Source organism: Apus apus, chromosome 23 (genome assembly GCF_020740795.1).
Source record: "Apus apus isolate bApuApu2 chromosome 23, bApuApu2.pri.cur, whole genome shotgun sequence".
NCBI lineage: Eukaryota > Metazoa > Chordata > Aves > Apodiformes > Apodidae > Apus > Apus apus.
In genome coordinates this window covers 2,755,785-2,771,002 of record NC_067304.1, presented here as the reverse complement: position 1 = coordinate 2,771,002, position 15,218 = coordinate 2,755,785, and the positions used below count along the sequence as shown (strand labels likewise).

General features: G+C 45.2%; 1 protein-coding gene across 5 annotated transcripts in view; it reads left to right on the top strand.

Moving 5' to 3' along the window:
* The window catches only part of ANKS1A (ankyrin repeat and sterile alpha motif domain containing 1A), a 108,662-nt gene that overhangs the window by 20,313 nt on the left and 73,131 nt on the right, over positions 1-15,218 (top strand). For 3 of the 5 annotated variants that reach the window (XM_051639163.1, XM_051639161.1, XM_051639160.1), the window contains exons 2-4: positions 7,089-7,169; positions 7,970-8,126; positions 10,191-10,253. In XM_051639163.1, coding sequence (XP_051495123.1) covers positions 7,089-7,169; positions 7,970-8,126; positions 10,191-10,253 — 301 coding nt within the window. The remainder of the gene's footprint in view (positions 1-7,088; positions 7,170-7,969; positions 8,127-10,190; positions 10,254-15,218) is intronic. The other 2 variants (XM_051639164.1, XM_051639162.1) reach the window with 1 other exon arrangement.

Sequence of the window (15,218 nt, the reverse complement as noted above, 5' to 3'; positions counted from 1 at the left end):
TGCAGCCCAGAACTAATGGCACTTCAGTGCTGGTTTTTCACCTATCAGAGGTGCTTTCTGGAAGAGAGAGGTATTAAAAGCAGCATGTAAATCTGTGCTGGCACTAGCAGCTGGACAGTGCTGTACTCCCCAGTGTGTTAGTTCCTGGGGGGGGGGGTCAGCAGTCTCTCTTTTAATCTCATTTTAGATTTATTATTTTAAAGCACAACAGCGAGGAGCTGGTGAGTTCCAGCAGGCAGAAGGGTGGGTGGTAACACCTCATAACCAGTTTAAGATCATCAGCGTGGCTCCCTTTGAGCTGTCTGCCCACAGTGTCTGTGGTCCCAGGGCTGGCAGCCCTGCACATCCAGATCTGCTCTTTAATTTACCCATCATCATTCCAGCTCTGTAATCCTTTTCTGATCCCTTTTACTGTCGAGATCCATCAATGTAACCTCTTGCTTTGCAGCCTGAAGGATTCCTCCCCACTTCTGACAGCTTTGGGAATACCCTCTGCTCTGACTTCTCTAGTTCTTTCAGCATGAAGAGCTGGTTGATCTTCAGCTCTCCTGAGGCCTTGTGGGCTGGATGATCCATGGATAGTATCCCTGCTGACACTTCTTGCATGTGTTTTTCCCAGGTCTAGAGGCACTTGAGAAGCATGTGCAGTGTTAGCTCAGATAATTCAGTTTCTTCCCTTTCATTTAAGAATATGAAGTTGCATTTCAGCTTTGTCAGGCAAGAGATCATTTTGTTCTGAATTGTTGCAAAAAACCCCAAACAAATCCCAACAACCAAACTCAAATCCAACAAAACCCCCATCTCCAGTTGTGCACCCTTGGCCCTTAGCAGAGTTCTCCTACATCAGGTAGAAGGTAATGACTCTTTGTTTGTAAAATGTTTGGCAACATCATTATTTTGGAAGTGCTAAATGTCAGTTACTGGTTTATATATTCTTTTTCCAGAAGAAAAATGGAGGCAGTAATGACAGTGGGAGAACTTTATATACAGCACGTGCTTTCTGTGTAGGACTGGAATGTGAAGTGAGACTTCTGGGTGCATTTAAAATGCCAGAGTTTTCTGCAAAGCATTCTGTAATTATCCTTTACATTAAATGGCCACCCACATTTTCTGAAGTATGTCTGAATTAGTTTTTGTTACTGATAGGGTGCTGCAGCTGCAAAAGGCCAATGCCAGCCTCTTAAGTATTGTGCTTTTAGAGCTAACTCTGCTGCAGTTTGTGCAAAATACTAACAAAGGCAGAAAGCGTCTGTTTTGTCAGGTGTTACAGACTAAGCTGAAAGCAGCAGTCAGAATGCAGCTCCCCTTGAGCTAGGTGCTGTACAGAGTCCTCAGGCCTGAGCAGAACAGACCAGGCAGATGCACAGATCCTGTGTTCTTGGGTTGTTGTTGGGGGGACAGTGGAACTTGGAAGGAATCTGCGGAACGGAGAGAAAAGGGGGACGTGAAAGGTGTAAGAGGATGATGGTGCAGAAGGAGTTAGGGTCAAGGAAGGAGGCAGCCAAGGAGCTTTGGGTGGGAGCAACCATCCCAACTGACTGCTAGCTTGGTAGCAAAGAAGAATCTGGACAAAGAAGTTGAGTGCAGAAGACAAAGATCACCACTTTGGCTCACTTTGCAGCTTCTCCAAGAGCTGGAGTCTGCTGCTCTCCGTGCTCTTTCCTGACGCCTGCCAAGAGGGGCCGAGAAAACATTCCTTGGGATCTAGCCATATTCTCCCCTGTCCCAGGAATACTCTGCTTTAATCTCCTCCAGCTTTATATCAGAGGTTTATTTTTGGACAGGCTGTTGTTTTCTGGAGGGGGAGGCACATGAGGAGAAGGGTGGCAGCCCCCGGGAGCCCTGCCCCATCCAGCTGGTGTGACGGACACAGGGCTGCCTTTCTCAGCGACAGAAACGTTCTGAACCTAAACTCTTGCATGAAGCTTTGGAGTTGTTTGCATTACCAATCTATAAGCAGGAAATACCTAAAGAGGGTTGTGTTAGCAGTGCAAGGATCTAGGAATTGTACTGATTTTAATAGTGGAGATGTGTGTATTGACTTGCCTGCGGTGTCCTCCGGGCAATGGACTCGGAGTTAATCAGCTTCCAGCCTTAATTGCCCTCGTGACCCTTCCAGCTCTGAGGCATTGAACTAAGTCTCCAAACATCTGGGATCAGTTCTGAGCTACTTTAAACTTTCTTTGTGACCTCGAGCCAAGCTGCTGGTGTGCACTGGTATCTTGTATCTAAAGCAGTAATAGTATTAATATTGTTCCTTTTGTCTTTAGTGTTGAGTAGGCAAATACACCAGGTATCAGTGGCCTCTGCTGCCTGACCTGCATGAGTAAGAAGAGTGCAGGTCTCTGAAGTCTCCAGGTGCTTCTGTAATCCATGTAAGTGGGGGTATGAACCAGCTCTGAAGCCTCAACATTTGACTTGGAAACACTGAGTTGTTCTTTGGGTGCCCTGGCCTTTGCTCTAGCCCACTGCCCCAAATGATTTTGTGAGTCAAGTTACTACAGCCAGAGAGAAATAAATGGAAAAGTAAGAGGACAAATATCGTGTTGTTTGAAGGAAGTATTGGGTTTTATCATGACCTAAAGCAATGTGCTTTATTCAGCAATTTTTACAAACAGGAAGCTTGATTTGAAAGGCTACAGCACTTGCTGAATCATGGAGCTGAAGAAAACTGAGCTAAAGAATTAGTTTAAACTGAGCAGATTTTGCAGTTTTCAGAGCTTTTCTCATATCCTTAACATTCAGTCTTAATTGCCCTAAATGGATTCATCAGAAGTGTTGTTAGAGTACTACCCCAGTGGAGCAAAAAGGATCTAGGTAATCATTTGAGAAGTTTACTCTCATAACAGTGTGTGTTAATATAAAAGCAAACCCCTTCTTTGATGTAAAGGGGTTTTTAGGGGTGAAAAGAAAGCAAACAGCAGTGGTTGTTGAATTGGCTCCAGACTTTCTCTGAGCTTTATTGGAGCCTTGTATTTACAGCATTCTCCTTCCTGTGCTGGGTTCTGTTTCTCTGTTTAATCAGAAACAGCCCAAAATCACACTGTACAGAGAGACAGCACTTGGCTTTGTACTCTGCTTCTCTCAATACTTGTTTTCCATTTTACAGATGGGAAAACTGAGGTCTGGAAGGAAAGGTTTTCCCAAGGGTGTACAGCACAGTGAGGAGTAAAGCCTTCGTGGCTTCCAAAGTCCTCATCTCCACCCTGGCTTGCAAGGCTTGAAGAGCATCACAGTGGTCTGGCATTAGGATTTCTTGCATCTTGTTCTATTTTAGCTGAAGGCACCTTTTATGCTGCCCTGTTTTGAATTACTTTCCCTCTGCCTTGTAAAATCAGGGCAACAGGTCTGGAAGTAGGTGCTGTTCAGATGAAATCATTCAGGCTTTATCACAGCATGATCTCACAGCACCTAAATAAGTGCTCATCTCTTTCTCATTTCATTTTTCATCTGCAAGCCATTGGAGAGAATATATCCTGGGTGGAGATGCCTTGATGTTGAGCATCTGTGTCTGAGCACAGTGGGAGTTAGTGACTTGAAGGGAAAACCCCTCTGAAAGGGATGGAGCCTGCCCAGCTGCTGCCAACTCCTGGTTTCCCTGTGGTGACATTTGTGTCTCCATAAAACCCACTTGCTTGATTCTTAATGTATCATTTTTATTATTCTTGTGTTGTGAATTTTGCTCACACTGGGCTGAGTTTGTCTGATACCAGTTCCCAAAGGGGGGCTGGATGAACAGGGCTCTGTGTGCCCACAGAACTTGACATTTCCAAATCTTACTGAGCTGTTTGGTTGACTTAAACCTCTTTAAATTTCCCCTGGCCTGAAAAGACCTGACAAACTCCTCACTTCAGAATCATAGGATGATTAAGGTTGAAAGGGACCTTCAAGATCATCACGTTCCAACCTCCCTGCTATGAGCAGGGACACCTCCCACCAGCCCAGGCTGCTCCAAGCCCCATCCAACCTGCTCTTCAACACTGCCAGGGATGGGGCAGCCACAGCTTCCCTGGGCAACCTGGGCCAGCACCTTAAGACCCTCATGGTGAAGAATTTCTTCCTGATCTTTCTTCTCTTGATCTCCCTTTTTTCAGTTTAAAACCATTACCTCTTGTCCTATCACTGCCCTGTCTGGTGAAAAGCCCCTTCCCAGCTTTCCTGGAGCCCCTTCAGCTACTCATCTCTTCCCCTAAGTGATCTGGGGTTTTACTAATATTTCAGGTTAGAGTCTGGGCTTTGTTTCCAGTAGTTCTGCCCCAGCTCCTACAGCTTTTGCCAGAGATGTCATTCCCATCAGATGCACCAGGCACTGCAAATGGTACTCTGGAGGAATGTCAGTGTTCTTCAGGAAGTAACATTCCTGTGCTGGTGTTTTTCCAGCTCCTAGTTTCAGCAGACTATAGTGGAGTTCTTTTCTTGTGTTTAGATCTAACATGAGAAGTTTGGGATCTTATCTTAGCCTGTCACTTTAATGCTATGCATTGCATAAATAAAAATGGGGTGAAAGATCTGGTTCCTCTTAGAACCTTCCTCACAGAGCAGGAGAGGAAGAGGAGGGAAGAGAGTGATGTACTTCACTGCAGCCTTACATCTAAATATAAATAGTTCTCATCTTGGGTCCTTTCAGTCTGAAGTTCTGAGTGATTTGACCTTTCTTTCATAAGAGCTTTCTTTATTTGCAAGACTAAAAGGGCAAGGGGGAGGAAAGGACACAGCAGTTTGGTTTTTATTTAAAAGTTATTTTTAAATATCTTCAAATCCTAGCAGTTGGTTTCTGCAGTACCCAGGGCTTGCAGGGGAACCCACTCTGTCCTGGACTCCCAACTTTTTTCCTCCGCCAAGTCTCTTGAGTTAACTTTACATCTTACTCTAAAGCATTAACTGGAAGAATGTTGAGGAAGTTTGTGGAAGTGTTTTTCCCAGGGAGAGTGTGCTCTGCTGGGGATGGATATCCCAGGCTCCTAGTCCTGCTGCTGACTGGGTAGATCACTTTGAGCAAGTCACTGGGTTTACGGCCATCACACCAGTGACCTTGGTTTGCCTCACTTCATAACTTCAGCTGAAACAAGGAAAACCAGCAGGATTTGATACCAATGTGAACACGCTGAAGCTTTTTGAGCTCTATTTAATATGAAAACACCACTGGACCCCTCTGGCTTGGGTCAGGTAGATCAGCCTGTGCAAGGGATGTGCAGGCACAGTATTTGTAACTGCTCCAGACTATGCACAAGTCTTTCTGGCACTAGTTTTAACCATTAATTGCCACTTTAAAGCCAGCAATAAATTATTTGGGCAACTACACTGCATGAGCCCACTGCCAAAACTAAAGCAGAGCCTGAGAATTACTCAGGCCCCCTTTGTATGCCAGGGCTGCTGCAGCTGGATGGGGCAGGACACCTCCTGGACTTAATCTGATCAGGTGTCTCGTATCTTCTGGATGTTGTTCAAGCCATCATCCTGCAGTCCATGTTAGGAGCACTGGAAAGGTCTTGTGTGCATGTACTGGTTTGCTCTTTGCTTCCAGAGCGTGGGGTGGTATGTGGGAATGCCTCTGGATAAGCCTCTCATCCTTTGTAAATTGGATTTTGTGGCTTACCTTCCTGTCCTCTTGAACAAAGTGTCCCCTTAGCTGCCTCTCCTCTAGTGGAGCTCATGTCTGTCTCAGGACTCAGAACCTTCTATTATGTTGTGCTGGATCAGGAGTCGCTTGGAGGGAAGAGACTTTCCATCTCAGAGCAGGTTCCTGAATCCCACCTGAAACGTGCTTGAGAGTGAGCATGCTGCTGAGTTTCCTGATGAATTTCTACTTGCTCTACGTGAGATTCCTGTTGGTTTGGTGCCTTTCCTGCTGGTTTTATATACTGAGTTTTTTCTGGCTAGAAGCCCTCTTGTAATGATTTATTTTAGAAAACCTAGTTACTGCACGGGCTGCCTCTATCATACAATGAGTTGTAACAATTACATGCTGGGGAGGAAATGAAATGATCAGGAAGGGGCTACTTCATAAAAAACAACAGTTGACTTTATTTTAAACCAATTAAATTGGTAATTAGAGGGTGCTGTTAAGTTCTACCCTTAGTTAAAGTAAACAAAGCAGGAAAATGTGCTGTTTTAGGAAGAGGGTGGCTGTCTAGGCTTAGAAATGCTGTATAATTCTTGAAAGTGTGAAGTTTAAAAGAGGCCAGCATACAGAGAGTGATGGGTTGTATCAGGGCTGTCTTCAGGAAAGGGGAATGGTTTCAATTTATGTGTAAAAACATTGATTTGTGTTCATGTGCCCTTGCTGGGAGAGGGCAGTAACACTGGTGAGGGGTGGAGAGGAAACCAAACTCCTTTAGCAGATGCTCAGGAGCAGTGCCAGCTTCTTACATGTGTTTCTCCCTGGTTTTGAATAGGACACTTTGCAGGGGTTAGAGGAAAGATCAGTCTTCTAGAGGGTTAATCCTTCAACCCTTGGTGTTCGACTTCTGAACAAAGGAGGGAAGTTAAGAGTCTTAGAAGAGCTCTGAGACCACCTACCCTTTCTATAGACTGCCAGCAGCTGTCAGCTGGAAATGATTTCTGGGCAGTATGAAATCAATGTGGGATCACACTGGTGACCAAGAGCAGGCTCTGTGTCCCACAGGCTTTGACTTGCACCCCCAGTGACTCTTGCCACGAAGGGAAGAGGGTTTCCCAGACCCATCAAAATCCTCAAAGGGGTGGGAATGAGCGGTGGGTCGATGGCTTACTGCCTTTTGTGGTTAACTTTAGTGGATACAGGCTCCTCTGAAGATGCTTTTTGGCAAGCACATGTAGGGCTGAAAGCTGTCTAGTAGCAGGAGAACCTGGGAGCTGGGATTTAGAACCAGGATGGTCTGATAAGGCATCAAGTAGTGGATCCCTGTGTGCTCTGTGACACTAACCCCTCCGCTCGCCGCCGTGCTGTGCAGCCTGTGCTCTGTGTCACTGCTCTTAACCACAGCTGCCCAGCCACGGGTTTGCTTCCAGATAACCAGCTTGGTGTGAGAGCTCTGCTGAAGCTTCTCCCCACCCTCTGTCTGTTTGGTGTATGCCTAAGTGTTCCCTGTCCGTTTTGTGTCTTGCAGCATCTGGAGAGGGCCAAATGTGAACTGCGTGGACAGTACTGGATACACTCCCCTGCACCATGCTGCTTTGAATGGTCATAAGTGAGTCATCTTCTCATGCCTTTGGTCGCAGGGGATGCTGAGTGCCTTACAAGCCAAGGTTTCTGTGACATTCATTCACCAGGCTAGTGCCGTTTCCACCAAAAATGTGGCCATGGTGCAGCACTACACCATCTTCAGGCCAAGGAGTGAAGAACATCAGTGCAGTGAAGCTGCAAATGCCTTGCCTGCTGTATGGTCATACCTTCAAATCACAGTATGATCATACATCTCTTTTAAAACTTGGCAAAACACTGAGGTTTTCAACCACCCCTTTATTTCTAAGCCATTTGGATAAGATCTGTCAAAGGTGGGTTCTCCAGTCACAGTCCTCTGCAGTCTGTCTGGTGTCCAGTGTGTTGCTGTGTCTGCACCACTTAAAATTTGCTTTCATGCATATTACATTTTTAAGTAACTCCAGTCTTCAGCATGGGAAATCTTGTATTGTTCATTGTTACTTCAGATATTGAGAAACCAAACAGAGTTAAAACCTTTATTCATCTTCATTTTGCTGGTGCAATTCCCATTCCACCAGAGCAGCTTGTGGATGACTCCAGTCCCTACCCAGCTCCATTAGTATGAAGGCAACATAGATCTTCCCTGAGCTCATCTCAAGAGTCTTTCATGTTATATTTTTTTTTTCCTCGGGCAGCATTTAATAGGAACACTTTAAAGTCACATTTCAAGAGGCTCTCTGAAATTCTCCTGCTCGGATTGACTTCTTGTAAAATTCTTAACTGCGGAATGTGAGCTGTGAAACCAGGACTGAATGTCTCAGGCACTCAAGTGTCCTTCTCTTGCAGGGACGTTGTGGAAGTTCTGCTGAGGAATGATGCCCTCACCAATGTTGCAGACTGTAAGGGCTGTTACCCTCTTCACCTGGCAGCTTGGAAAGGAGATGCAGACATCGTGAAGCTCCTCATCCACCAAGGCCCTTCACATACAAAAGTGAATGAGCAGGTCTGCATATTTTTCTCTTAATATATCATTGAATCACTTCCCTCGGATGGAGAGCAACTACTTCAGCTGATTCCTGACCCTTCCCAAACCAGTAACCATAATTATAAAGTCCTTAGTAATGGGATAAGAAGGGCACTGCCTAAAGCAACACCTCCAGTTCTGAGTTAGTGGTTGAATGACTAAGCTATAGATGTTTATATAGAGATACAGAAATATGAGAACTACTCAGCACCTAGGAAATGGTCTCCTGCTTTCATACTGCCCTTCTAAAACTAACCCAGAGTTTTTCCTTTCAGTTCCTGGATAGCTGAGAAGGTTTCTAGTTCTGTCCAAGGATACATTGGCTCCCTGCTTTGGGAACTAATCCAGGCAGCTTCATTTAGTCTTTGGCCATGCGCTCTCAGCTCCTCTCCTGGCTTGTCTCTAGCACTTGCTCCAGTTAACCAATTTGTAAGTTGGAAGGTAATTTTAGCCCTATTTTCCCCCAGATAAATCCATGGCTTAGTTTTAAAGAATTATTTTCCTAGCTAGGCAAAAAAAACAACCCAAAAACACTGGTATATTTCTTCCCTTTGTCAAGTTGATAGTTCTGGGGCTAGGATGCTGAGGGATTGATGTGGATTAGACAGCAGCTCCTGTGCCCACCTTGGGGGACTGGCTTCCCTGTAATTTCCCTGGACAAGTCAGCAGGTATCTTACAATTCCAGGGCACTTCTGGAAGACCCAAATATTTCTTTCAGGAGTCTTGGATGAGGGAACTGATTTACTGAGCAAGGCCAGCTGAGCAGTGTTACTGAACCACTTGTGTCTGAGTGAGGGTGGGCAGTAACAGATCCAAATCAGAGGGTTAAAGCCACAACAGCCCTCGGTTGTCCTGTCCCTGAGGCAGGAATATCTAATGTCCCTGTGAATCCACTCCTGAGCCACTCAGGTTTTCATCCAGGAGGAATAAACCAAATAACTTTGTCTGCCTTAGTACCACAGGTCTAAAATTGTGTATTTGTTCAGACACTAATTCACAAGCAGGTCAGATACTCGTGGCTCGAATTTAGCAAAATCTGTCAAAGTCAAGATGAGCAGCTGGGAACTGGGAGTTTCTGCTGTTTATTTTTGACCTGCTGTTTAGACTTTCCAGAAGCTGAGGAGTAAATGCCCTTCAGAGTTGGGTTTAGGAGTCCTAATCCTGCTTCTAGCCATACTTTGTGGGGACCAAAGTTCCATGCTTAAGTTTTGTGCTCCCTGGTGTAAAACAGCTCACTTGCTGCCCAAGGCTGCTCCAAGGCAGCCCCCTCCTTGGGAGTGTTGCCCCATCCCTGGCAGTGTTGAAGGGCAGGTTGGATGGGGCTTGGAGCAACCTGGGCTGGGGGGAGGTGTCCCTGCCCACTCAGGGGGATTGGACTGGATGATCTTGAAGGTCTCTTCCAACCCAAACCAGTCTGGGATTCTATGAAGGCTAAATGGTTGCTTCTAAAGCACCACAAACTGAATAATATAGTGGTAATGCTGTTCAGGACCACTCCTCAATTGAGCAGAAATACATGAATGTATATTTTAATGTCTTTGTTGATAATTTTCCAGTTTGGGGCTGTGCTTAATAATAGCCTCAGGCACAGCTGCAGGCATTTAGGCTGCTTAAATAGATGCAAGAAGTGTAATTAGCTGTTTACAATCAATCTGATAAGAATTGAGTGAGAGCCCTGAGTGTAAACTGTTCTGCTCAGGACAGGTATAATAGGGGGAAACCTTTGCAAAAGATTAAAAGCTTAGTGTAATCCTTCCAGGTAATGTTTCATTCATGTCTGTTGAGTAGGAACCTCTTTAAATGAGAAGAGTCAGCCAAAGAGCCTGTGCTGCTTGTGTTTGGAGTCTTGTAAATGAATTGCCCAGTGGTTCAGGTTACAGGAATCAGCAGCTGGAACAGCTTCTGCTGTTAATAGCTTTGACTGGAACAAGATGCTGTGTGTTCTATCGTTTCCACCCCTTGGGAATCACCCATTGCTTTGTTGCTATATCTCACCCATTTCATGATCACATTTTATTGTTTTTTCCTCTTCCTTTTTGTAGAATGCTCTTGAGATCAAAGAACTCAAAAAGTACGGCCCCTTTGACCCATATATCAATGCCAAGGTGTGTACTTTGCTGTCAGCATTCCACTGCATCCCTCCTCCAGGCTGCACTCCCGTGCTTCCAGGTGCAATGTCATCCAGTTGCAATGATACCTGTTCAGTTTGCAGCTGCTTGGGGAAAAGTAAAATGCAACCATATATTTGCTGTGGGTTATTTTTCTTTTTTATTTTCTTCAAAGCAGTTATAGAGATATAACTTAAGGGAAGCTTTTCCTTCCTTTCCTGGGGGCTCCTTCCTTGTTTAGCCTTTGTAGGACTCACGGTGATGGTCACTTTGCTTGGTGTGGCTGGATGACTTCCAAAAGGTAATGTGATTCCAATTAAAATGCTTCAGGTTTTGTTTCATGTGCTAAATGTTGCTGATAAATGCAAAGAGGAGGTCTGTTTATTTCCTGCTTAAACATGGATGCATTTTCTCTCTGGGCTGTTTGGAGTGAACTTCCATGCCTTTTCTCCTACAAAATGCTGTATTTGTTGTTTGACTGGACAGTTAATTCTTCTGGTGGTGGTGGGGAGAAGGGAAGGCAGTGATGTTCATGCCTCCTTTCCCAAGTCCTTCATGTCCTGCTTATTGCATCAGTCTCTCTTTTTTGATGTCAAGTCTCTTGTGTCTGACCCTTCAGCCCATGTCTTCTCTTCCTCTTTTCTTGCCTGTTTTGCTCCTCTCTTGATTTTAGTTGTTCTTGAGCTACAAAAAGCCATCAGCACTGATGATGCACAGAGGCTGAGCAATTGAGGAAGCAAAATTCCTGGTGGTGTTTTCACAGCCCCTATTTTTCATTTTTATTCATAGTGAAGCTGCAGATCAGTGATGCTACAAAACTCTGCTGATTTATCATGAGATACTTCTGCTGAAGCCACCACTCCACAGTTGCTTCCAGCCGGTTATTTTGGATCCAGCCACCCATGGCAGATTCCTGTCTCTCAAAGTCTAGTTTAAAACACTCTGTTTGATCTGCACTACCATAAAAACACACCTTGAAAATTCCTGAGCTTGCTGACTGCTCAGAATCACGCTTGGTTCTGCAGAGCTCTATTTCAGGAAAGACTCCAGTGCATACCTCCTTAAGCACAAATATAGTTCTGGAAAGCTCTTCCCTATTGGTGATTTTTTTACAAAAATCCAGATGGGAATTTTACAGCAACAAATGTCTTTTTTGGAAACACATCAGTCGAGCAGTTCAGCTGCCTGAAAGGAGCTGCCTAAAACGTTGTCAGTAACAGAGTGAAATCTTACACACTCCTGCATTAAAATGTTGACTGAAGAAGGAATTTAAAGCTGAAATTGAACTTGCTTTCTTGTGGATTTTTAAGTATTCTATTTTGGATCTTATAATGTTGACCAAATGCATTAATTTAAACCCTCAGGGCAGTTCTCCAGACTGCTGTAGTGCTCTTGAGAACAAGGCTGATGTTTTTGAAATCTTTGCCTTGGCCCTAAGGAGAGAGAGGTGATTCCTGTGCATCCTGTTAGGTTCATCACAGGTTCTGACCAACTGTGATGAAGGGCATGTGGAATCCCACCTCTCATGCAAACATTGGTGTTTTCTCAGCAGCCTGGCTGCAGGTGGGACAACCTAAAAAAGTCCAGGTGCAAAGTGTAAGAGTCATTCGTGGGTTGGTGCTTCCAGCTTCTCATTTCCCATGCAGGCTGGGATGTTGTGTGGAGATGATCAAAGAGAGAGATGTTTCATACTTCCAACCATTTTGGGATTTTTAGAAGAGGAGGAAAGCATTTATTATTATATATGGCTGGACTGCAGTCTAATATCCTGTTGAGGAAGAGACAGCCAGAAGCTTCTTGCTGTCCTAAAAGTTAAATAGTTAACAGCTTCCTTTTATGCCCCTTCCTTTTCAACATCTATTGTTCAATACAGGGTTCTGGAGTCTGTCTGTTACAGGCCTGATTGGCTTCTGGAAAGCAAATGATAGAAGCAAAGCTAAGAGATGGAGCAGTGACTTTGCTTCAGCAGCTCCTGCTGCCTTAACCTTGGTTATTTAATTTGTATGAAGGAACCCATCAGTTGAGCAGAGCCCAAGCAGAAGAAGCTGTCACACAGCTCAGGTTTGTGCACTGCACAAACTAGCTTTGTCTTTTTTTAATTGGAAGGAAATGAATCATGCAGATGGGGTTTAAAGTGCTATAAATCCAAATGGACTGCTGAGAAAAGTGGAATCCTACCATCTGGAGTCTGGAAATGAAACCGGGCAGCAAATCCACCCGCAGAGCTTCTGAAAGCTTGTTGGACATATGGGGACCTTTTTTTTTCCTGCCATGTGTTTGGCATTGTTGGGCACCTGTGGGGAGGAAGGAGAGGCCTGTTCATCCTCACTCTGATCCTGGCAGTGCCATGTGGAATGTTGATGGAAATTGTGCTGAAAAAGGATGGAAGGAGATGGTACAACAGCCTGGGCAGCTCCAGCCAACTCCTCTGGCCTCCTTTGTGCCCGAGGTGGTGATGTGCCTTGGGTGTCATCTCCTGGTGAAGTCTGGATCTTGCTTATTGGTTGGTTTCTCTTTCATTCTGGCCTGCCTCTAACTGAAACTTTGTGGAGTGCCTGCCAGTGGGACATCCCTGGACAGTGCTTCAGGATCAGATGTGGCACTGGAGCAACAAACCAGCAGGTTTTTAACAGGACAAGCCTCCTGTGGACATGCACACCCTGACAAAATTCCTACAGAGGAATCTTAGAAATAGATGGAGTGGGACTGAAGGGTCTTCCAGCCTCTTTCCCCAGCCCTGAGGCAGGATCAGGTCTGCCTAAACCATTCCTGAGCAGTGTTTGTCTTGCAGCTTCTCAGAAACCTCAGAGGGGGACAGCTCCAGTCTCCCTTGGCAGTTCAAACCTTTGCAGGTTAGACAAGTAGAAAACTTTCCCTTATTTAAACCAAGTCTCCTTTTCTTCAATCAAAGCCCTTTTCCAGCGTGTTAGGAACAGGGGTGCAGACAGATACACTGTGAGGGGCTGCACGTTCTCCATGTCAGTGTCTTATGAGGAGCAGAAGGGCTGTGATATCTGGTTCCCAGTGCTTGAAAAACTTGATGGAGCCCCTCTGAAAGCAGAGACATTCCTGCTTGTGTCCCTGTTCCATGCTCTGCAGGCAGGCATCTTGTCAGCCCAGCTTCTCACTCCCACCTGTGAGCTGGTGGGGTGGGATGCTGGGATTCCTGCAAGAATGTAGCCCCTGGGCCCTGTTGAGTGCTCTATTTTTCTAACAAGTTTTGAAATTTGAACCCATATCCCTTCTGGCTGCTGGAAAGGAATTTTCTTTTCCCACCTCTGATAAATACGTGTATCTGAGCCCTCGTGCTCATTGTTCAGGCTCTGCTCTGGTTTGTGCTTGGAGAAGCAATGTGGGAAGGGAGGCAAAGTCCCTTGCCTGGAACAACTCTAGTATTTTTGGCTGCTCAAAATTCTTTTCAAAATATGGAGGCAATAAAGACTTAAGCAAGAGCTGTCTGTGATGGGGAAAGACTTGCTGTAATAATCCAGGGGAATTTACTACCTGTTGATCTCTGTTGCAGGAGGAAAAGTTTGGGGATTTCATCCCAAGTGTCAGAGCCCTGACCTGCCTAAGGAAAATCAGACTAAATTGCAGTGAAGATTGGGGAAGCCTCCAACAATTATGTTGTTAAAGAGTATTGTGTTCCTATTTCTGAGCTGTCAGGCAGGTGTTTAGAGTTGCTGTGTAGCAGTATGGTCTCTGTCCCAGGGAGGGGTGAGAGGGGGATAGTCCTAGCAGTGGAAATCCCCAGTAGCCAGGGCTGGTGTGGGATGAGCAGTGCATCACCTCTTGGCAGACACCCACTGCTGCAGAGGGGCTGGGGTTATTTACTCTTTCTGCTGAAACTACCAGCCAGCCTCCCTCATGCTGTGGAGCAGGCTGAGGGCTTTGGTCTGGCTGTGTTGTGGGCTCGCTGAGGTTCCCATCCCTGGCACACAAGAATAATGTGATTTACCAACCCTTTTAAATGCCTTGAGACCAGCAGCTTAAGCCAATTGTGAGGTGTGACCTCTGTAGTTCTCAATTCTTTCCTCTTCTCCCTCCCTGTATTTTATGTGCAGATTTCTTTATTCTCCAGTAACTTCTGTCCACTTGTCTGTGCCTTCCTTCACCATGGCTGCCTCTGCCACGCCAAGTGTTGAGCCTGGTGTTTGACTTTGAACTTGTGTGCTAACAGTGATGCCCTGCTCTCCTCACCTTCTTAAACATCTCACTCCTGCACCTGCCTCTTGCTGCTCCTGCCTCCTTAATCTTTGCTTTTAAATACAAGCTGCAACTGCAGAGAGCCTCTCCAGAGCTCCTCTCTTCCCTTACGCTTGCCACGTGGCTGAACAAAATGATGCAAATAGTAGATAAAAACAACTGGGGGTTTGCATGCATGACTCCTCTTATCTCTAGAATGACTTAACATGTTAATGGGGTTAAATGACTTGGACAACAGAGCAAGTTCTGCAGCATGGTTGTGAAACGGTGCGAAATATTAACTGCTCCTCCAAGCTGGTGTCCAAAAAATCTCTTACAGCAAAAGGGAAAGTATTTTGGTCAAATTCCATTTCTAAAATAGTGCTTCTAACTCCATCAAGACAAGTACATTCTCTTGGTTTTTTTAATGGAGCTTTTCTTCAGCTGAAGTTGAAGTCTGTAACAGATTTTGCTGAAGGTTTTTGGGTCAAATTGTTAGAGAAGGTACTTGTTTCTGAAGTCCTTCAAGAGAAATCCCTCTGTGTAAAACACAGCAGTAAAGCTAGAAACTTGAGATGAATTTAATGTGAGAAAAGGCTTTTTGAAATCTGGCAGTGCTCCTATTTTGTACCTGCAAATGAAACATCTTGGGTTTCTTGTCTTTCAGTGCTCAGCATTGCTGATCTTGAACCTGGCAGATGCTGCAAGCATTAATTGGAGCTGGCTTGCACTGGGGAGATGTTCTCCTGTCACTTGGGCATCTCTTCCCTCAGCTGA